The sequence below is a fragment of the Tamandua tetradactyla genome, chromosome 5 (genome assembly GCF_023851605.1).
Source record: "Tamandua tetradactyla isolate mTamTet1 chromosome 5, mTamTet1.pri, whole genome shotgun sequence".
Taxonomy (NCBI): domain Eukaryota; kingdom Metazoa; phylum Chordata; class Mammalia; order Pilosa; family Myrmecophagidae; genus Tamandua; species Tamandua tetradactyla.
The window spans coordinates 46,577,687-46,602,045 of NC_135331.1; the positions used below are offsets into that span (position 1 = coordinate 46,577,687).

Sequence of the window (24,359 nt, forward strand, 5' to 3'; positions counted from 1 at the left end):
TCAGGTCAAAGGTAATAAACTAGTCTGGGTCTGCTCTCTTCGTAGGGATTTCAAATTTCTAAAGCTATTGTAAGAATTTGAGAATCCGAGAGTTTTGCCACGCAAAGGAGGACTCCAAGAGACGTTCTCTCATGCAACACGCAAGGGGTTTATTTTCCACACATGTGTGGGGCTCCCTGAACACGCAGGAACAGAGAGACCCCCGTTTGAGTTTGCAAAAGCCTTTTAAGGGGTAAGATGAGGGGGGTGGGGGTTGAGCATGGGTCACAGGTGCTGTTTTGCAAAAAAGCAGATAACAGTTTTACAATAAGCATTTCTTAACAGTTTTACAACAAGTAATCTTAACAAGTAATCTTGGCGCCAGGATTGTTTATCTTCAGCCTGATGGGGCCCATAATTCTTTTCTTTTCAACTCACACCAAATGTATAGCAGTGAATATAAGATGACACAAATGTTTTTGCTGGATATTCTGTTATTCAGAAGCTAAAATATATGTAAATAGCTAAATTAAGCAGGAAAAATAAGCTACTGCTAAGCTTTATAAAATCCTTCTTTACATTCCCCACTCCTTTTTGTACATATCTCTAATCTTAGAGATTTTCTGGGTTATTTAATACTGAGTACTGTTGTCTGATGAGCATTAATTTGACATTTCTAATCTGCCCCTGTAAAAACTGTATAATTTTATTTAGAATACATGGTCCTATAGTTATTATTAAAAGTAACACAATTAAAGGCCCAACGAGAGCAGATAATAGCGTCCTTAACCAGGTGGACTTAGTAAACCAAGATTTAAACCATCCCTGTTGCGCCTCTCTTTTTTTTTTTTTTTTTTTTTGTCTTTCACGAAGGCGCTCTCTGAGTTTTGTCATGGACTTTTTAACACCAGAGTGATCCCCATAGAAACAACACTGTTCTTTTAAAGCTGCACATAGTTTCCCCTCTTTAAGGAAAAGTAAGCCAAGTCCCTGCTTATTCTGCAGAATTATATCTGAAAGGGAGGTTAGAGAGTTCTGAAGGGCTGAGACAGATTTTTTTATTTCTTTTAAGTCTTGATTTATCGCGGCTTGTAATTGACTGGTTTGTTGATTGCTATGTACAATTGCAGCAGTCCCTGTGCCTATACCGGCAGCGACAGTTACCCCCAGAGTGGTAAGATTACAAGGGGGTACCAGGAACGAAGGCTCCCCTGCTCCCTCCCAAGTTTTTATAGTCTTCCCATTTTCCCATCTGGATATTGTTCATTTCTAAGGCTTATGCGGGTTGGGATTGGGTTCCCGTGGGGGAGGGAGGAGAAGGAGTAGTAACCCTACGAACCCGCAGCTTGAGAGGATTGTCAGTCCTTTCCAGTTTTCATTGGGACTAAGAGGGTGAAGGCGCAGGTTTGAGATGAGACGCATGGATCCAGGATGCGATGCCATCGACTTTGACTGCAGTGGGGGTGGTTAAGAGTACCTGATACGGTCCTTTCCAGCGAGGTTTAAGAGTCTGTACTTGGTGGCGGCGGACATAGACGAAGTCTCCCACCTGATATTGATGTGGAGTTCTGTTGTCTCCTGGCTGGTAGGAGGTGGAGAGCTGCCGCCACAGGAACCGCTGGGCTTTTTCTAAGGCTCGCAGCCTGTCAAGCAAGGGGGTATGAAGGGAACTATTAATTTCTAGAATGGAGGACATATCCTTGACTAGAGTTGGCGCTCCATATAAGATTTTATAAGGGGCTAGATTACACAAGAGAGCAGAGGGGGTATTTCTGGCTCTGAACAGGGTATAAGGCAGGAGCATGGTCCAATCTTTCAAGCCAGTCTCTATAGCTAATTTGGTTAGGGTCTCTTTAATTGTCCTGTTCATTTTTTTTTTTTTTACCTGTCCTGAGCTTTGGGGTCTGTATGCGCAATGCAATTTCCAATTAATCCCCAATATCCTGGCCACACCCTGACTTACCTGGGCTACAAATGCGGGTCCGTTATCTGACTCTATTACCTTTGGTAGACCGAACCGGGGAAAAATTTCTTCCATAATCTTCTTGACTACGACCTGGGCCGTTTTTCTCTTAGTTGGGTAGGCTTCAACCCATCCTGAAAAAGTGTCTATAAAAACTAGTAAGTATTTAAGTCCATATTTTGCAGGTTTAATTTCAGTAAAGTCGACTTCCCAGAACTGCCCAGGTTAAGTTCCCCTTAGTCTTTTTCCGTTAGGAGCTTTTGTGGGGTAGGCGTTTACAATTTGACACGCTTGACATTCTCTGGCTATGCGATCTGCCAGCTCTTTCCTTTTTGAGGCTGTCAGAGGGTACAATTCCCTCTGGTCTTGCAGGAGCTGCTGTAGTTTCCCTGTCCCCAGGTGAGTGAGCTGGTGGACCTGCTGTATGTAAGCTAGGGCTTCCGATTCTCCTTGGGGTGTAACCTCAGATAGTGGTTCAGAGGGTTGCTGGTTTTCTTTGGTTATTAGGACCAAGTCTACAGGGTCCCTTAATGCTGCCGCTTTTGCATCTTCATCTGCTTGCTTATTACCCATGGTTATTGGGTCCGACCCTTTTTGATGGCTAGCACAGTGAACAATGGCTAGCTCTTTGGGAAACATGACTGCTGCCAGGAGTTTAAGAATTTCCTCTTTGTGTTTGATTTCTTTACCAGCTGAGGTTAATAGCCCTTTTTGTTGGTAAATTGCCCCATGTACGTGGGCAGTAGCAAAGGCAGAATGGCTATCTGTATAGATAGTCGCTCGCTTTTCTTTTGCTAATTTTAGAGCTTTTGTGAGGGCAATTAGTTCAGCCTTTTGGGCAGATGTTCCCTCCGGGAGGCTAGAAGATCAAATAACTTTTGTCCCACTGACTACCACCGCTCCCGCTTGCCTCTTACCATGTTGGAGAAAGCTGCTTCCATCCGAAAACCAGGTTACCTCTGAGTTAGGCAATGATTGGTCTTTTAAGTCTCTGCGGATTCTGGTTTCTTCAGCTAATATCTCTTGGCAAGTGTGCAGCACAGGTCCCGCGGTCTCATCCGGGAGCAGGGTAGCCGGGTTTAAAGCTGACGGGGCCCCGAAAGTCACCCTGTCTTTGTCTAGGAGGATGCTCTGATAGTGGGTAATTCTGGCATTTGACATCCATCTATCTGGAGGCTGGCGGATTATGCTGTCCAGGGCATGAGGGGCTATTACGGTCAGCTTCTGTCCTAGAGTGAGTTTGTCTGTGTCTTTTGCCAGGAGGGCAGCTGCCGCGATGGCCTTGAGACAGCGTGGCCATCTGCTGGCAACTGAATCTAATCGCTTGGACAGATAGGCCACCGGTCTCCTCCAGGGGCCTAAAGCCTGTGTTAGGACCCCTCTAGCCACGCCTCTCCTTTCTTCTATGTAAAGCGTGAAAGGTTTATTCACGTCTGGGAGGGTTAAAGCTGGAGCTGACAGAAGTGCCTTCTTAATGCTGTCGAAGGCTTCCTGCTGTGCTATTCCCCACTGGAAATCAGCGCTCCCTTTGAGCAAGAGGTATAGTGGGGCAGCAAGGGCTGCGAACCCTGGGATCCACAACCGGCAGAATCCCGCTGTCCCTAAGAACTCTCGTAGCTGCTTTCGGGTCGTGGGCGGGGGTATCTGTGTTACAGTTTTCTTTCTAGCCTCGGTGAGCCATCGCTTTTCATTCTTAAGAGTATATCCCAGGAAGATTACTTTCCTTTTACAGATTTGGGCCTTTTTGGCCGAGGCTCGGTACCCCAGTGCGGCTAGCTCTTAACAGTTTTCGGGTCCCATACTCACAGTCCTCCTTAGTGTCTGCTGCCAACAGTAAGTCATCCACGTATTGTAGCAAGGTGACTCTGGGATGCTGAATTCTGAAGGAGCTTAAGTCTCTATGAAGAGCTTCATCAAAAATGGTGGGGGAGTTTTTGAACCCCTGGGGCAAACGTGCCCAAGTCAGTTTGTTCGAGGATCCCGTCTCTGGATCGATCCATTCGAAAGCGAACAAGGGTTGACTACCCTTATGCAAGGGCAGGCAGAAGAAAGCATTTTTTTAGATCAAGCACAGTATACCAAGTCTTTTCAGGATGGAGAGTGCTGAGCAGGTTATAGGGATTTGGCACAGTAGGATGTATGTCCTGCACTCTGCTATTTACTTCCCGTAAGTCTTGCACTGGTCTATAGTCTCTAGTCCCTGGCTTTTTGATTGGCAATAAGGGAGTGTTCCAGGCTGATTGACAGGGCTTAAGTACTCCCAAGCCAAGGAATTTCTCTATATGGGGCTTGATTCCTTCCCAAGCTTCCTTGCTTAAGTAGTATTGTTTTACCCGAATTGGAGAGGCGGTGGACTTTAGGGTCACTACTACTGGGGGCTGGTTGACTGCCAGCCCTAACCCGGCAACTTCTGCCCAGGAATTAGGGAATTCTTCAAGCCAGGCCTGAGGAATAGAACTGCGGAGCTGTTCTGGTTTTATATACAGCTGATATTCTTCTTCGACTGGCAAGGTAAGGGCAGTTACTACAGGTTGGCTTACTAGCGGGTTTAAAAATTCCACCTTTGGCCCCTTAGGGTTGAAGGTGATTCTGGCCCTTAGTTTAGTTAACAAGTCTCTTCCCATAAGCAGGGCAGGGCACTCGGGAATGACTAGGAAGGAGTGTTGAACCTTCCCCTTCCCCAGGTCCATGGTTCTTTTGGTAGTCCAGGCACAGTAGCGACTGCCATTTGCTCCCTGCACCAAGGACCTTTTTGTAGAGAGCAGGCCTATAGGTTCTTGGAGGGCCGACACTACTGCTCCTGTGTCGACTCCAAAATTAATTGGTACCCCCTCCACATTAAATTTTACCCTGAGCTCGGGGAGGGGTGCCGAGCCCTGACTCCCCTAGTCTTCACTTTCTAGAGCCAACGTGGCCAGTTGTTGCCAATTCGGGGGCCTAGTACCCCTCCGTTTTTTCGGACAGTTTTTTTTTTTTTTTTTTTTGGCCCAGTGCCCAGTTTCTTTGCAGTAGGCACACTGGTCTGGACTAAGGGGGGTACGATAACACCGACCCGAGGGATTTTCTCTAGCTCGTTCTCTATTTTCAGTGTTTCTTTCAACTACTGTGGCCAGGATCTTTGTTAATTCTTTCGTTCTCCTTTTCTTTCTTATCAACTCTTTTTCCTATCTCTCTTTCTCTCTCCTTTGTTCTTTTTTCCTCTGTTTCTCTCTTATAAAACATTTTTTCAGCTTCTTTGATTAAATCTCGCAAGGCTAGGTCCTGCAACCTGTCTAAGCGCTGCAGCTTACATCTAATGTCTGGAGCTGATTGGCCGATAAAGGCCATGGCCACTGGGGCTCTTTGATCCTCTGATTGAGGGTTAAATGGAGTATACCTACGGTATGCTTTCATTAGTTTTTCTAAAAAGGCTGAGGGCGATTCGTCCGCTCCCTGAATAACCTCTCTTACCTTGGCCAAATTGGTGGGCTGGCGTGCGGCTGCTCGGAGACCCGCTATTAAGAGTCTGGCGATAGATGGACAGATGCTCCCTACCTTCAGAGGTGTTCGGGTCCCAATTAGGGCGGCACAGCGGGAACCGATCATCGATGACATGCTGGAGTTGGGTGGGTCTCCCGTCTTGTCCAGGAACTTGCTTCCTGGCTTCCAGGAGTATCCGATCTCACTCTTCCGTGGTGAAGAGAGTCCCCAGGAGTTGTTGACAATCATCTCAAGTGGGCTGGTGAGAGAACATAAGGGACTCCACCAATCCAGTCAGCCTAGTGGGAGCCTCGGAAAAAGGAGGGTTATTATTTTTTCAGTTATATAAGTCAGAGGAGGAAAAGGGCCAGTATTGTAGAGCGGGCATTTCTCCCCCGTGTCCATCATCCACTGGAGGCCCATACGGTCTGAGGGGTAGAGTGACCGCCACATCAGATGGGCTTAGTGCTCGTCTGCTTCGTGTACTATGTGCCGGTCCTGGTTCATCTGGGATCGTCTCTTGGTGAACCTGCGAAAAGGAAATGGAAGAGAGCGGGGAGAGAGAACTAGAGGAGGGAGAAGGTGAGCTGAGAGAAGGGGGGTCCTGTACCAGAGCTGAAGGGTAGGGAGGAGGGGAAGAAGGACCTGCGTCGAAGAGGAGTAGATCCGATTGGGATTCCGGTAGGACTGCAGGAGGCAAAGAAGGATAGAGTTTCGGAGCTTGAGAAGGACCCGGCTCCTTGATTGGAATTACAGAGGGAGAGTCATGTTGACCAAGAGGAGTAAGAAACGGCTTTATCCACGGAGGTGGGTTTTCACACAGGTCCTGCCAAACCATGATGTAGGGCTGCTGGTCCGGGTGGCCATACGGGTCAGGGCGGAAGATGACTGGCTTGACGGCCCGAATCAAGGGTAGATGAAAAGCTCCTTCACAAGGCCATTCCACGTTAAAAGAGGGCCACCCGGCCGAGCAGAACATCTGCCATTTGCCTTTTTTTTTTTATAATAAGAGATAGATTCTGACCTCTTTCCCTGACCTCAGACCAGTGTCTTAAGGTCAGAGAAAGTGGAGTCGACATTCCCTGACCCATCTTCGGTAAAACAAAAACAATTCCCAACACACAAATACAGACAGACACACACAGAGCCGGCACACCATGTTTACACGGTTTCAGAGACACAGCTCAGACTGGCCTGATGACTGTGATCGAGTTTCCCCCGTCAGAAGGGAAACAGAATCAGAGTCGGCCCTGTAGGAAGCCTCCAGGCATCCCCGGAGGTCTCCCAATCCCGAGGCGTCCCTCGGGAGAGTGACCTGAACCCCCTGGACACGTCTGCCGGTTGCAGTCGGGGAGTGCTCACGCGACTCTCCGACAGTCACTGCCAGTCTGACAGAATAAGCGATCGCACTTCAGACAAAAAGGCCTCACTTACCCCGAGAGAAAGAGCTGTTGGAGCCTCCCCTTACGAAGAGCTGATCTCGGTGGGACCTCCAAATGTAAGAATTTGAGAATCCGAGAGTTTTGCCACGCAAAGGAGGACTCCAAGAGACGTTCTCTCATGCAACATGCAAGGGGTTTATTTTCCACACGTGTGGGGCTCCCTGAACACGCAGGAACAGAGGGACCCCCGTTTGAGTTTGCAAAAGCCTTTTAAGGGGTAAGATGAGGGGGGGGGGTTGAGCATGGGTCACAGGTGCTGTTTTGCAAAAAAGCAGATAAGAACAGTTTTACAATAAGCATTTCTTAACAGTTTTACAACAAGTAATCTTAACAAGTAATCTTGGCGCCAGGATTGTTTATCTTCAGCCTGATGGGGCCCATAATTCTTTTCTTTTCAACTCACACCAAATGTATAGCAGTGAATATAAGATGACACAAATGTTTTTGCTGGATATTTCTGTTATTCAGAAGCTAAAATATATGTAAATAGCTAAATTAAGCAGGAAAAATAAGCTACTGCTAAGCTTTATAAAATCCTTCTTTACCTAAGGAAAGTTAGCTACTGTTTAAGCTTTATAAAATCCTTCTTTACACTATCAAGAGGAAACTCAAGAGGAAGTTCGAAGAGGAATAAGGGCTTGGTTCTTAGTTTGTTTTTCACTGTGAGGAGTCTCCAGAGCCTTCTCTCTATAATTTTATCAGCCTTTTGACATAAGCTTTTGTGTTTTGAGGTCCTTAGGCAGTGAGAAGGTCCTGGCTAGTTTCAGGTTTGTTATATTCCTCTCCAGGAGCTAAAAAGCATGATGGAAAGGCAAACTGCTTTGTCGTCTTTCTCTTGCTTTTAGTATTTTTCTTTCCTTCCTTTTTGAAATTGAAATAGAGAACCTTAGGCCCTAGTCTATGGACGGATAAGAGTCATTATCTCCTCTTCCAGCAGGAAACAGCATGCAAATACGGCTTTCAAAAAGACTCCCCATCACTCATTCCCCTCCCACACAGGCTAGTCTCCCAGGAGCACAAAGTGTCCCTCATTTTCCATGATCAGCCTTCTCCAGCGTTTTTCCTCCTAAGAATTCTCAGCCTAAGGTCATTGTCCTTAGAATGTGGGAGCTCTACGCAATGATTTCTAAGCTCTTTTCCAGACCTGATATGCCAAGCAGGGAGTTTTGACCTGCAAATAAACAATTGTAATCATGACATGGTCTTTCAAATATTACAGATGGCTTTAAGACCTAAAATTAGGATAAAGTGGAAAAAAAATGCTACTTATAGAGACATAATAAACATATGATGGGGGAGATATTTTAAATAGCAATATTAGACATATATATAGATATATTTTTTGCATGGGCCAGCACAAGGAATCGAACCCAGGTCTCCAGCATGGCAGGCAAGAACTCTGCCTTCTGAGCCATAGCTGCATGGATATGAGTAATTTATTCAACTTGTTTGGCCTCAGCTTTTTCATCTGAAAATAGGTTTATAATAGTATGTACTGCATTAAGTTTTTAAGGAGATTAAAGGAATCATCATGCTTTGTACTTGTTAGAGAATGAGTGCTCCAAGTATATCAGTGCAAGTTTAATTTTAGCAATGAATTTGACATTTTGGTTATCTTTCCTAACTTTTTCTTTTTCTCCTAGAATTTACTAATTGTTCCTGGTTTACATGAACTGTACCTACTCCATAGCATTTTCATACACATTATCTCATTTGATACTGTGAGCAGCATTATGAGGTATGTGGGGGCAGGAATTACCTTCTTCAAGTGAGGGAACTAAGTTATGTGATTTTTTTTCAAAGATCACATAGCTCGTAAATGACAAGGACTTACTAATCTTTTAGCCAGGCTGCCAGGGCAGTAAATATTCTAACATATATAACAGTAGATTAGCCTTATCATTCTGTAGAAAGTCTCCTTTTCATTTATTATAAATTTCTATTAGTCAACTTTTATTCAGCTATTATGTAGGGCATACCATATACTATGTGTATATTCCATATACTTCTACTATGAATACAATAATTCCATGAGATTGGCACTATTATTATCCCTCTGTTAGAGCTGAGAAAATTGAGAGCTAGTAGGTAGGGAAGCCAAGATTTGAGAGGAGGCAATTCGCCTCTAGGACCTGTATTCTTAACCACTATGCTATGATGAATCTGAGACAAATTATGCTGTTTATTCTACTGCTTTCCAACTTTTATTACTCCCAAGCAGTGAACTTTAAGATGTAACATTGTTTCTCAAAAAAATAAAATAAAAAGGCAAAATTTTTGCCCCATTGAAATTTTTTTTGCTATTATTTTTAAATGTGAAAAATAACATATATACAAAAAAAGCAATAAATATCAAAGCACTCCACAACAATTAATTATAGAACAAATTTCATATTTTGGTGTGGGTTATAGTTCCACAATTTTTTATTTTTCCTTCTGACTGCTCCAAGACACTGGAGGCTCAAAGAAATATCAAGATAATGATGCATGAGTCATACACATTTGTTAAATCCTATCTTCTCTGTTATAACTCCTCTTTCTTTTTTGATCTATTTAAAAATTGTTTTATTATTGACTTATATTATATATTCACATACCATGTAATCATCCAAAGTGCACAATCAGTGGATCACAATATTATCATACAGCTGTGCATTTATCACCACAATCGGCTTTTTTTTTTCTTTTTTGTGAAAAATAACATATATACAAAGAAGCAATAAATTTTAAAGCATATTGCAACAATCGGTTGTAGAACAGATTTCAGAGTTTGGTGTGGGTTACAATTCCACAATTTTAAGTTTTTACTTCTAGCTACTCTAAGACACTGGAGTCTAAAAGAAATATCAATACAGTGATTCAGCAATTGTATTCATTTGTTAAACCCTACCTTCTCTGTATAACTCCACCATCACCTTTGCTCATTCTCTTATTCCTTTAGGGGTATTTGGACTATGCCCATTCTAACTTTTTCATGTTGGAAGGGGTTGCCGATAATATGGGATACGGGAATGGAACTAGTTGATGTTCTGGGCAGGCTGGCCCCTCTTGTACTCTCACAGGCAGGACTGACTACATAAATTGTGGGACACAATGCAAAATGAAAATAAGGGGCCCCTTGTCCAAAAATTTAAGCATTCAAAATGGCACTGGCAGAGCATTATATCAAGTGAGGGTAGGAGGTTCTTTGGTGCATTAGAGTCTGTACTGCTGTGCATATCACACGTCTGTGATGCCAGCTCGGCTCACTGGGTACATAAGCCTGAATCTGGCCTGAGCACCTATTCTTCTACAGACATGGATAAAGCTTCGTGGTATGAAGAGAACAGGAGGGCTGAAGACGTTTCAAGAGAGCTTCCAGAATCACTTTAAATTCTCAGCATCTAGAGGCAAGGGGACCTTTTACTCTCTGTAGGTGAAGGAGAACTAGGGAGGAAAGCACGCCATCAGGCCATAGAACCTGGATTCGTTTGTACTGTGGAAAAGGTGAAGTACAGCCCACTTTTCATCTTAAGAATACAGAGTCAGGTGGCAGTCAGGATGTGGGGAGAAGAAAGAGGAAGCTCTGGGGAAACTTCACCACCCAAAGAAGAATTGCCTTTGTCTTCCATCGGACGGGTGGCAGAACTCTGTGAGATACAGTGGTATGCCTTTCATGGTGGGATGGGGGGAGCGGGGCGTGGTCCATATCAATTTATGTTTAAAGTTGCTGGGACTGGCACTTGTTATCCAAATGTTTTGCTTTTTGCCATTTTCAAAACTACAGACAAAATGATGTTTTAATCTTGGTTCTGAAAACAGAAAACAGCGGCATTTTTTAAAAGTGCCTGTTATTAATTCTTGCTCCTTGCTTAACTCTGTTGGATACATCATGGGAATTGCACTTTGATCTTAAAGACAATCAAGAGTTAGAGCACGTGACTTTGGAATCAATGTATGTATATAGGACTAAACTCCAGATCCCCTCCTAACTAATTTTATTACTGCAGAAAAAATAATCTCTCTGAGCCACAGTGTTTGATTTGTAAAATGAGAAAAATTTTAAAATAATAGCCTCAGCAGATTGTTGTAAGCATTCCATACATATACATGCTTAGCAGAACACCTGTCCTCAGAACTGAACAAATTATAGACATATTTTATATACTACACATATATTTCATTCATAGTTATACCTATATAAATATATATAAGTCATGCATAAATGTTTTTTTAAGTATATATGCATGTGTGTATGTGCATTTTTGTTTAGTTTGTTGTTTCTGAAGTTTTAGACTCTCAGATATTGAGGAAATATTCAGGGTAAATATTTGGCCTGCAAGATTGGCTAAGATAGAGTTGTTTTGGCTTCTACCTGTCACTGCTAAATGAGCACTTAACTTTTATTGCATTCTAATTGGATTACAACTATCTGCACAATCCGGGACTTTCTTGGCATAATCCCCATGCTTCAAATCAATCAGAATGGAGTGTTTGCTTGAATATAAATTGAATACAATCTACAGGAAAAGTCAAGTGTGCTTTCCCATCTGTAATGGTTGTGATGCGCTTCCAGGTAATTCTTAGAATCGTTGTGGGGCACACCAAAAGAGAGACCACATAATTCAAAACTGCAAGCCAATGTGGAGTCTTCATTAGCTGGCTGGCAACTGCCTCAGAAACTCCCAAGATGGAAGATTCAGAGAGCAGCCCCCAGAGCTTTTCAAGGTGAACATATAAAGGCTAAAATCATGTTGTGGTTTTGCAGTTGCTAGCAAGCAAGCGTATTATAGAAGCAGAAAAATGCCATTAGCTGTTGCCCAAACACATCCCGTTCTTTCAGTTTCCTAATATTGGTTATTGTTTAACTCTTGGGGACATTCTGCCCCAATGATGTGGGGACTTTCCCTGCTCGGACCTGATTGATTGCACCTGCTTGGGCATGATTGATTGCTCCTGCTTGGACCTGATTGATTGCTCCTGGCCCTCCACAAGAATGTGATTGGGTTGTAGGAATTGCCGTCTCTCCAGGTGTTTGGCACAGCACCTCTTTCCCTAATCCCTAGCCATCTGATGTATTTTTTTTTTACGTGTCTTTTGATTTTACTACAGAAAATAAAATCAGGAATACTTGAAGCTTTAGTATTCCTCTCCCTAGCACACAGAGTATAAATCCAGAATTTCCTCCAAATTTTCAGTTCCCTCTAAATTTGCTGATAACAGCTGTTTAGTTATTTTAAACCCAATACAGAATTCAACAAAAATGAAGATTTTGAAACATGAAAAAAAAGGAGAAGCAATTGTGTACATAACACAAAATAGCACTTACCTTTTATCATTAAGTGTATAAAAATATATGAACACTAAGAATGCTTTCCTGTGGTCTTGCTAGTGAATAAAATAATTTCAGTGGTAATCTTTTCAGAATCTGTTTGTCAACGTGCATTCTACGAAATGAGTAATGTGTTTTGTGTCTCCACTTCACAGGAAGTGCCCTACTTGTCTGTATAACTGAATAAACTATTCCTGGACTTCTGAATTATTAATGTTGGCTCCCTGATATGCAAATCAGACAGCACTAACCTCCTGCAGCAGCACAGCACGGGGTCAGAAGCTGCATCCAGCGACTGGGAAAGTTTCTGCCAAGGGGTCAGTGTCTTCCCAGAGAATGGTAAGCTATCCCCAACTGTAGTCACCCCGGTATTTAAAGTAATGTCTGGGCTCCCTTTGCAGTTCTTTTAAAAGTGGGCTGTAAGCATTTTAGGTTTTAAGAAGTATTTAAAAGAACTGTCATTCACAAATAAATACTAAACAGCAAGAGAAACTAAAAGCAACTCAAAATTTTTAACTTCTACAACTGTGTCTTAGCCAAATTAAATGTCTTGTTTTAAATTGCCAAACACTAAAATAGTACATTTGTTTTATTAATTAAAACTTATTTATAATTGCTGATGTCTTAATCATGTATAAGAAAATGGTAAAAGTATTTGCTTAAATAAATAAAAATAACCATTTACAGAAAAAAATGAATGTTCTTAAATGATTGGTCTCTAATATTTTCATGTTTAGAAAACAATGCATCAGAATTTTTAAGGCATTCTAAAAACTAAATTTAGCATTTATGTTTGTAAACAGGACAATATTCAAGAATGCAATTCAAAAGAAAAATGGAAAATTTCGGAAACCATGTTTACCTTTCAGAACTTTTGATTAAATTAGTTTATGTTTTTGGCTCGAATATATATTTTCATTCAAGTTGTCCCATTATGAAAAAACAATTTTTAAAAAAACTTCTTATTACTATGCAAATTTACCTTAAGGTAGCACCTAATAATTAAAATTTCACAAATTTGTGGTTCAATTCTGACAATAAAAAAAGAAAAACAATTTAAATAGCCATAAAACTAACGAATATATTTCATAAATGCTTGTAAAATTTTTAAATGTATTTTTTAAATGCCAAATAAAATTAAAGTTCAGAAAACATTATTCCAAATTAAAAATGAGCATTACTGATATGCTTCGATGAGTAAATGGGATATTGCTTCTAATTTAATAATTTTAATCACTTTATATGTATTTTTGCACTGGAAGCTAAAGATTTAACTTTAATTGCCCAATATCTCAAAGAAGTTATTAAAACAAATTCTTCCAAACCAGCTATGCTCTGGTGTGGATGAGCGGATATTAATTTTTCATGAGGGAAATTCCCCTTTAGTTGGGAGCTCTGCCATAAAGAGACAGCTTATTTCCTCATTCTGTGGAACTGTATTGGCTATATAAAAACACTCTCAACTACAATCATCATCCAATTTGAAATCTCATGCTCTCAAAATGTGGGTCCTGGTGAGGCTAAATTGGCCTGCAAACATTGCCTACCTTTATAAAATCACAGTTTCTTAACGTTATGGACTTAGGAAAATTATTTAAAGACTGAAACAAAATGTGTCAAACAGGCAGATGGTAAGACATCATGAAGAGCAGAATCTCATGTTTGTAAAAATAAATTAACATAAATATTATTCTAGCAAGGTACCCAGATATTAGGAGTAGCTGGTTTAAGCCTAGTTTTAATTTATTTTTTCTCTCTGCATTACCTGAGTGTTACCCTAATAACATGTATTTTGCAGATACATTTTTAAGTTATTTTTCTTTAATGAAGGAAGCAAGTACTCTGTTGGGAGCAGGACAGAGGTGACTCGGCAGTCTTTCATTTTTCCATATTCTAGCCCTGGTATTCTCTATTCCCACTGCCTACCTCATTCTTCAATCCATTTGGATTACCCAAAAGCAGATGGATTCTCCATGGCTTCTACATGGCCCCTAACTCACCTGAGTGGCCATCGTTGAAAATATGACCCAAGGTATAACTCTTAATGGGTATATTTTCTTTTCATGCAGACTACCCCTTTTGCTGATCATAAGTCATACTAAACACTTTAAGCACTGATTAGGCAAAAAAGTAGGTGCTGTGGCCAGAAAAAAAAGAGGAAATTTCAAAATGAAACAAATGAGGTTCTTGTCTTAAGGAAACTTTCTGTTGTTTAAATTTTATTTGAGTATGTGCACCAGTTTTTTGCATTCCCTCAAATAATAAAGGAATCCAGTAGTGAACCTTGAGGAACTCCAATAATTTTAAATACTTAGCACATTATATATAATGTCAGCTTTTATTATGAAATAAGCAATCGGCAAAATGTGGTGGATTTACTACTTATATGGCTTTGGAGAAAATATTTATAAAAATCCTTTTATTGAGCAGATTGAAATACTAGTGATCAATGAAAGGGAGTGGTAAGGGGTATAGAAAAAGATAGGGGAAACAAAGGTTAATATATATTGGGTAGATGAAAATAGTGGTCAGTGAGAGGAAGGGGTAAGAGGTATGGTATGTATGAGTTTATTTGTTTTTTCTTTTTATTTCTTTTTCTGGAGTGATCCAAATATTCTAAGAAATGATCCTGGTGATGAATATACAACTATGTGATGATATTGTGAGTCCTTGATTATATACCAAGAATGGAATGCTCATATGTTAATGTTCATATTTGTATGTTGCCATGCTTTGTCAATAAAAAATATTAAAAAAAAATTCTTTGTAAACTCCCTGTGTTCACATCATCTGTTCCCTCAACAAGCATCTATAAGCCACCTACTATCTGTTAAGCATTGTGCCGAGGCAGAGGATAAACATTAAAATACAGTTGTGAGTGAAGCTAATTTCAGTATACAATGAGAGCATAAAATGGGAAGACCTCATTTAATGATTGGTGGTCAGAAAACCTATCTTGGGAAACACGCACTTAAACTAAGATCTGAAGAATGTGTAGGTGTGAGACACAGTATGGGATGGAGGAAGGAACACGGCGGGGCACGTTAGTGAAAAGAGATCCAGACAAAGGGACTGCACATGAGGGAGATACTCCGTGCATTCAAAGAACAGAAGGAAAGACGAATAAGGAAGAGAGAGTGGTGCTATATGAGGCACAAGTGGTGAAAAGGGGGTGGAACATGCAGGATTTGGAGTTCCCATTAAGGACTCAGGACTTTATTTAAGGGTTTTGATCAAGGAAAATAATACAGTCAGGTTTTTTTGTTTGTTTGTTTGTATGCTGTAGGGCAGGGGTCACATTTCATTCTTTTTTCATGTGAGTATTTCCTTATTGCAGCACTGTTTGTTGAATTTTTGTTTGTTTGGGAAGCTCATGGGCCGAGAATCGAACCTGGGTCTCCCTCACGTCAGGCAAGAATTTTACCACTGAACTACCCTTGCCCCATCCTCCTACCCCCCAAAATCAGTTTTTTTTACTGTAGCTTTTGGAGATTTTTTTTTTTTGCTATAGTGCAGAAGATGGCTTGAAAAACAGTCAGAGAGGATGACACTTATGGCATAGCCCAAGATAGAGATGATGGTGGTTGGGATGAGAACGGTGTTGAAGGCGATGGAACAACACTGATGGAATTGAGAAATGTTTTGACGTTATAAACCACAAGATCTGGAAGTTCACAAGTTATTGGAGGTGAGGGATGGATGACATTAAGAATGTTGCTTAAGATTTCTGGGGTGAGCGTTCAGGGTGACGGTGTGGTCATTTACTGACAAAGGAAACGGTGAGAGTGAGGGTACAGAAAGTTGAAGAGTTTAGTTTGGGATTTTAGGGGAGAGAGGTGCTTGTGAGGGAGCGATTGGTGGCAATTAAATAAATGACTAGAGCTTATAAGATAGAATAAGTATCAATCTGGAAATTGTTGGTGTATGAATGGCCATTGTAGCTCTCAGGAAGAGAGTCTAGAAAGAAGAGAAAAAAACTCAGGACTGAGTCCTGCAGAACTCCAATGTTTCAAGTTTGGGTCAAGAAGACTTCCTCTACAAAGGAGCCTGCACAAAATAAACAGGGAGAAAGGAGGAAAACTGAGAAGCTATGTCACAGAAGGCAAAAAAGAGAATGCTCCAGAAGTCATGGTATGAAAAGTAGCTGAGAAATTGAGTAGGAAGAATAGTTTAAAATGAGCATAGGATTGAGCTGTTTCGAGGCTATTTTGCTGGACTGGTGGGGTCAGAGTAAGGTTGGTATAAATTGAAAATGGAGTGGAATGCCAGATGTCAAAACAATTACTGAAGACAGTTCTTTTTTAAAACCAAGGAGAGTTGTTTATCACTGTTCCTTCCTTTTAAGACTGTCAAGATGCTTAGGGAAAAGCTGCAGTTAGGGGGGAGAAGTAGGCTGAAGAGAGGAAGGAGGAGAAAATGGATAACATATGAAGCTTGAGAATTTGGGATTAAGTTTGAACGTAGAGTGATCTTGAGGATCCTTTTCTGCTGTCACAGAAGATGAAGGAAGAAGGAAAAGACAGAAGAAATCATGGCGTGAACACTCAACAAACGGTCTCCACCTTCTCAGGGAACTAGAAGCCAAAACCATCTGCTAATGTAAGTATGGCAGAGTAGGTGAAAGCAGTTCGAAAAGATTGGAAAAGATATGAAAGTGAAAACTGTAACAAATTGCTGGCAGGGCAGAGGCTGGTTGAACCAGGTAACCTCAAAGAGTTAATGAAGCCACTCTGCTCAGTTACAAGTTTTCCTTTAGCTGAGTTCATGGACCCACTGCTGAGTGGAGGAAGGCTCCATCCAGCTGTTTCTAGAGTTGGACTTAGTGACAGGTTGTCAAGGAATGCTTGAGGAGAGGCTCAGAGGGATTTAAAGTGTTTTCAAGTGATTAAAAATAGCTTATATAAAATTCCATGACTGTTTTCATATATTAAAAAAAGATCAAAGTACTGACAGTATTTGATAGTACCAGCAAATTACTCAAATTTTACTAAAGTAGATATGCATTTTCCAGATGCTTTAGTCATAATTAATTCTGCTCAATGTTTACATGCTTCCCAGGAAATATATTCAGGTGTATTTGTTCTTATTTTACTGTATTTACCAAAATATTATAGTAAAAGTACTTGATTGCAACATTCAGAGGCCCATTTAACAAGGAAATTTTTAGAAAATTTTACTTTCAATCTTGCCTTTTCCTCACAAGAAATAAGTAAGTTTTAATATTTTAACAATATTAAATATTGAAATGAGCCAGCACATTTCTCCCAAAACTCCAACCCTTTAAACAGCCTGCCCAACCACAATCTGGCCTCATTACAAGAGGAAAAGAGGCAAGTTAGCAAGACACTTGAGAGGTGAATGAATCAAATTGCTTCTTTCATGGACCAAATTCAGAATGTGCTGTGATGAAGGTCCTTTACTAGATGCATGATTTCCATCAGATACTTACCTTTCCAAGCCTCTGTATCTTCGTGTATGAAGTGAAAGTAAAAACATTCCCTTACTCATAATGCCACTTTGAGTATGAAAGGAGATAAAAATGAAGAGCACAGTGCCAGGGACATTATAAGTTTTCCAGAAATAGTGGCCAGTATTACTAAGATTTTCATCTTTATATGTTTTCAAATTGCAGCTGTATTTTACAAGGATAATAAAATAAGCATAATTTTTTTTACAATATGGAAACAAAATTAAAGCTGTAAAAATAGAAAGGCTGGAGTTATAACAACCTCTATTTATAGTTCAATTCAACTGAACTCAACGGTATTTGTTGAGCAAATTATATGCTGACGATCACAGTAGACTCTAGATACACAAAAATGAATAAGATTCTTCCCTTCACTTATTTCTCTACACTTGCCCTTGGTCTCCTTGCTGTTTGTCAAACCCCTATGAGTGTTTCCATTTCAGGGCCTTTGCACATGTCCTCCCTTATGTCTGGAGCACTCTTTTTCCATATATAGATATGGCTCATTTTCCTATCATCACTGTGGTTTCAGTTCAAATGTTATCTCATAGGAAAGCATCTCGCTGATCATCATATATAAAAAAATAGCAAACTGCCCTCCTCCACCTTGATACTCTCTAACCTCATTACCCTTCCTCGTTTGAATACATAGTAGTTACCATTACATGACATGTATTTATTTGTGCATTTCCTGATTCTTCCAAAGAGATTAGGAGCTTTATTTTACCCACTGCTGTATCTCCAGTGCTTAATATATAGTTCAAAGGTATTCAATAACTATTTATTGAAATACTAAATTATGACATACACATAAGTGTATACTTATACATGTGAGCATGTTTAGTATTATGCGCCAATATAACCTAGAATCTGTAGTTCAACTTTCAAACGTAATGTTTAATTTTTAATGTTCTGCAACATTGCATCATTTGTTCTGTGTCTTAGCCCAGTGTTTCATCACTATATTTTCTCTCTCTTCTTTAGGCAGGGAACGCAACTTGCAAAAACTGGCTGGCTTCGAAGGTTGCCCTGGAAAAATACTATCTTCCCATTTTTTATGGGACTGAGTTCATCGTGGGACTCCTAGGAAATACTGTGGTTGTTCTTGGCTACCTTTTCTGTCTCAAGAACTGGAACAGCAGTAATATTTATCTCTTCAACCTCTCCATCTCTGACTTGGCTTTTCTGTGCACACTTCCGATGCTGATAAGAAGCTATGCAGATGGAAACTGGATATATGGGGATGAGCTTTGCATAAGCAATCGATATCTGCTGCATGCCAACCTCTACACCAGCATTCTTTTCCTCATGTTTATCAGCATTGATCGATACCTGCTCATGAAGTATCCTTTCCGGGAACATCTTCTACAAAAGAAGGAATCTGCTGTTCTGATCTCTTTGGCCATTTGGGTTTTGGTAACCATAGAGCTGCTGCCAATCCTTCCTCTAATAAGCCCTGTGATAATACATAATGGCACCAGCTGCAATGATTACGCCAATTCCGGGGACCCCAAAACCAACTTCATTTATAGCATGTGTCTGACATTCTTGGGCTTCCTCATTCCTCTTTCTGTAATGTGCTTCTTTTATTTCAAGATCGTGCGCTTCCTCAAAGAGAGGAGGAGGCAGCTTTCCACTGCTCTGCCCCTGGAAAAGCCCCTCAACCTGGTCATCATGGCTGTGGTGATTTTCTCTGTGCTCTTCACTCCCTACCACGTCATGAGGAACGTGAGGATTGCTTCACGCCTGGGGAGCTGGAAACAGCACCAGTGCACTCAGGTGGTCATCAATTCCTTGTACATCGTGACTCGACCTTGGGCTTTCCTGAACAGTGTCGTCAATCCCGTCTTCTATTTCCTTGTGGGAGATCACTTCAGGGAGATGTTGACAAATAAGCTGAGGCACCACTTCAAATTCATTACAGCCTTTAGAAAATGAGTGCACAGACTCATGTTCTCATTCAGGGAAGAGACGCGAGGTGGGTATAAGACAGATTGCTTTATACATGCAGCTGTAAGCCAGTTAGAGCTCGATTTAATGCATAGATACAAATCAGAGAGGATCACAGATCTCTCCCTGATTTGAAGACATGCTGTACACAGAGTAAGTGAAAAGCAGGAGATGATAAAAAAAAATAATGTTTCTTAATGTAAAAATTGAAGGAAATTGAACTACCACTGTCTACTATTTGGGCATGTAAATCCAAAAAAAAAATAATGTTTCTTAATGTAAAAATTGAAGGAAATTGAACTACCACTGTCTACTATTTGGGCATGTAAATCCAAAATCCTGGTGTAATAAGACCTTCTCAGTCAATGTAAAACAAAAAGAAAACAGATCGAGCAGCTGGCTGTCTAATTTAATCATTGGTCAGCGTGGTAGTTTGTGGCTCTATGTACCCCAGAAAAACAGGTTCTTAAACTTAACCCGTTCCTGTGGGTGTGGGCCCTTATACACAACATCTCCTAAAGGTGTTGCTTCAGCGAAGGTGTGGACCAAATGAGTCAGGTTGGGGTTTAATCCGGATTACCAGAGTCCTTTGCAAACAGGTGAAAGTCAGACAGAGAGAAAGGCACGAGGGAAGCCGTCGGAAGGCAGAAGTCAGTGGAACTGATAAGCCAGGAAAGGCCATGTGACCAAAAAGCCAGGGACTACGGAGAAAATGGCTACAACAGCACATTACGGAAGCACAGGGTCAGGGCACAACAGAAACTTTCAACAAATGGTCCCCTTATTACATGCACAGAATAAAGAGTCCAGGAAGGGCAAATAATCACCTTGCACTTAGCCCAGAGTTCAAAAGACAAGGGGGAGAAATCCCATCACAGACAGTCTCCCGGGGTGGCCCAGAAACTGCTCAGACTGGGGCCGACAGATGGCAGCCCTGTATGCCCCACTTTAACCAGAGAAGACAGACCATCCATCCTGTTTGAGTGCAAGTTTTATCCACCTGGGGCGAGGTGTCCTGCCACTGAAAATTATTGTTCGGATTAGCATCTGGAGCGGCTTGTTCCTGGTTTCCAGGTTTAAGACCTGGCTGGGGGCCTTTTCATTCGCTTTAGCATCTCTCTCAGGTTCAGTAAGGGCACATAATCAAATAGAAGGTGGGAGTAAATCGTGGATGGTGACTTTGCGTGGGTTTGTGATTCCTCCAGAGAAAGTGGTGCAGGTGGATGAAGTTTGTGCAGTGGCCACTTAACAGGTGCCTGAGATTCCCTAAAGGTCAGAAGTCAATGGAACCAAGAAGCCAGGAGAAGCTGCCAAGTGCATTGCCATGTGACAGAGAAACCATGGCCTGTGAATCCACTGGCAATCAACCACAGAATGTCATGGTGTCTGGGAGAACGCGTCATTTTCAGGACACCTTGATTTTGGATTTTTTCTAGCCCCAAAACCATAAGCCAATAAATTTCTGTTGTTTAGGCCAACCCATTTCATCGTATTTGCTTCAGCAGCCAGGAAACTAAAACAGTCCGGATGTTAAAAACAACATGTAAACATTTTCTACGTTCTTCATATTCATATGATGTTGAAATTTCATGTGAAAGCTGAATGCAGATAACTCAACACATGCTATTAAACATTGTTGTTAAAAGATTTGCTTTTGATTGAATTTAAACAGTTACAATAATGAATGGGAAAGAAATAGAACAAGTTCAAGGATGGTTATAGAATAAAGCTTTATATCAACCATGAGTTGATAAACTTACAATTTATCAGGTTTTTCTTGTATGGTTTTTTCCTGGAAAGAATCATAACAAATATAATTCTAGAAAGGGAGAGAAATGTTTGAGCTTAGGCCTCAAAGAATTTAGGTGTACACAATTGTATGAAGGTCCTAGACAGAAATGCCAAGGATAGTTGCAAAGTATGTCACAGTTATAGACTATAATACAAAGGAGTCTATCAGGAGACTCAAAACAAAGTAAAACAAAACAAGACAAAATGTGGATGTACTGTTTTCACCACAACAATGCTGTCTAGCATGCTCTTAATCACAATTTGATTGCTGGTGCATGGAAATATATTGAAGTTCACTAACTTTGCTGCTCTCAATTAAAAAGTAAGTTTGAAAGTACACAAATATCATAAAATCAAAAAATGATAGGAAATGCAAAGATAATACCAGAAATTACTGGATTAACTTTTCCTTTTTTGGAGGGAAAGTCACAGCTTTCTCTTTTTTCCCTTTTTTGTTACCACTGGGATAATTTACAAGGACAACTTTATCTTAGAGAGAATGACTCACATTGGGAGTGAGCCCTGTTTACATAGAGCATTACATAAGACAGTTGAGGGAAAGGTTCAAAGCAAAATTCACCTTATGAAATTGTAGAACATAAAATATATTTATGTGCATATCATGATAAATTTTCCCAGGAGGGTTATTTAGGCATGGTTCTATGCCATAAGGCAAAGTTAGAGGGAAAATACTGGGTATTGCATTAGTTTTTAAAAGTTAAACAGTATTATATAACAATTTGCTTATTATATGCAAACAAACCTGTCCATAATCAAATATATATGCTCCCTTCCTTAATCATTATTTATAAGGAGTGAGTAAAATGAAGTATGAAACAAGCATTATGAAGTAGAAAATAGGCATTATACTTGTACAAAATAAGTATAAAACAACAGGAATTTATTGGCTTTTGGTTTTGAGACACATTATCCATCGTCCTTCCTGAGATACTCTGGTGAGACTCCAAAAACACAAAACATTCCTAGTTAATGTTTCTAGACTAAGCGACTGAAATACAATAAAAACACATTATTCATGAAGGATAGATTTTCTTACCTATCTAGCACTAGGCTTTAGGATATTTTTTGTCACATCTGGCCTCTTATCATCAGCATTTAGAATTTTTCAGTATAATTTTATACTTGCCTGTTAATAAAATGAGAAAAATAGTCTTCTGAATATCCTCAATGGAAAGAGGCACATAAAGGGCCATAGTAAAGAAGTATGTGCCTACTACTTAAAACGTAGCAATAACTAATTTAATTTTTTTTTTTTTTTTTTGCATGGGCAGGCACCAGGAATCAAACCAGGGTCCCCAGCATGGCAAGTGAGAACTCTGCCTGCTGAGCTACTTGGCCCGCCCACTAATTTAATTTTAATTAGTATTTTTGGTGGGATTTTAAATTTTCAATGATGGAATTAAATTCATAGCTACCCTTCCCCAAGGGGTGACAGGAAGATACTTTCTAACACTACAGTGAAATATTTCCTCTAACTATGAACTCTCACATGTATTTTGTAACCAAAAGTTAAGTGATTTCATAGTATATTTCTTATCTTTTCTTGTTCAACATCTGTTTGCAGTTTTGAAAAAAAAATAATACTGGGCCTTTTGTATCTTGTCTTTTAATTGGCTTCCCAGTGTCTTCAGAATAAAATCTAAACTCTTGTCCAACGTTGAAGGACTTTTACAATCCAGACCCACCTATTCTTCTTATTTCATCTCCCGTCACTGTATTCACAAACCATACCTTTTATTAAAAAATAATAGGTTCACTTTTAGTATATCTACACCATGTTTCACCTTTTCACACCATGTTACTCACCTCTCTTCCATCATATTCACAAATAAAAATTCTAAGCATCTTTTGGGATCCCTCTCATCTTTCACTCCTTCTAAAAGTTTTCCCTTATATCCTCTCCCCCCACCCCAGAATCTAGGGCTTCAGACTACTTTAACAGTACTGCTGCATTGTCCATATGAAATGTTTGATTTTTTATCTTTATATTACACTGTCCAGATTCAAAGTTGTCTCTAAAATCGACGGACTGAAGAACCATATCTAATTTTATTGCCCTGATAACACTTAAATGATTGTTATTATGGATGAATATCTAATACAATAAACTTGACTTCAATACTCTTTTTTGAGTATACATAATCAAGCTCTTTTCTTTATCATCACTAATAAGTAAATTTGAAGATGCTTAGAATTTTTATTTGTGAATATGATGGAAGAGAGATGAGTAACATGGTATGAAAAGGTGAAGCATGGTGTAGATATACTAAAAGTGAACTTATTATTTTTAATAAAAGGTATGCTTTGTGACTACAGTGATGGGAGATGAAATAAGAAGAATAGGTGGGTCTGGCTTGCAAAAGTCTTTCAACGTTGGACAAGAGCTTAAACTTTATTCTGAAGACACTGGAAATTTCAAATACAAATTTTATAATTTAGATAAAATTAAGTAAATCTATGTGAAGAATGGTGCATATACAAAAATGCATGTTAATCACCATTGCCCTGCCCTCATATTTTCTTCTACACTTTTGAGAATAATTGTAACGTATGTTTAAACACTTGTCTACTAGTTCTAAATTGGAGCTATATCAGGCTTGGCCTCAATTGAATGTCTTTTTTATTACGTATGGGTCACATTTTCCTGTTCCTTTATATGGGCTAGTAATTTCGGATTATATTCTGGATATTGTGAATAATACGTTGTGGAGATTCTGAAATTCATTATGTTCCACCAAATAGTATTGATCTTTTGTTTTGTGGCTGAACTCAAACTCTAGCCTTTGAAATCCCAGTTCAGTTCTTTGCGCCTTAGCCTGAGTTCTTGGAGTCTGTACTTCCATAGTTCAGCTACAGGCTTGAGCAGAGTTTCCACACAACCTGGGTGGCTCCATCTCAGTGGCCCTCTCCTGGTTTTTTTCCCTTTTGATTTTCCAGTTGCTGAATCCTTTTTGAAACTGTACTTTGCTTCTTCAT

At 40.1% G+C, this 24,359-nt stretch overlaps 1 protein-coding gene across 1 annotated transcript; it reads left to right on the forward strand.

Annotated features, from left to right (window-relative positions):
* Positions 1–12,394: 12,394 nt before the first annotated feature.
* Positions 12,395–23,058, forward strand: SUCNR1 (succinate receptor 1). The gene is made up of 2 exons (XM_077159137.1): positions 12,395–12,493; positions 18,606–23,058. Exons 1-2 carry the CDS (start codon positions 12,491–12,493, stop codon positions 19,557–19,559), a joined length of 957 nt encoding a protein of 318 aa, XP_077015252.1. The 5' UTR covers positions 12,395–12,490; the 3' UTR covers positions 19,560–23,058.
* The last annotated feature ends 1,301 nt before the right edge of the window (positions 23,059–24,359 follow it).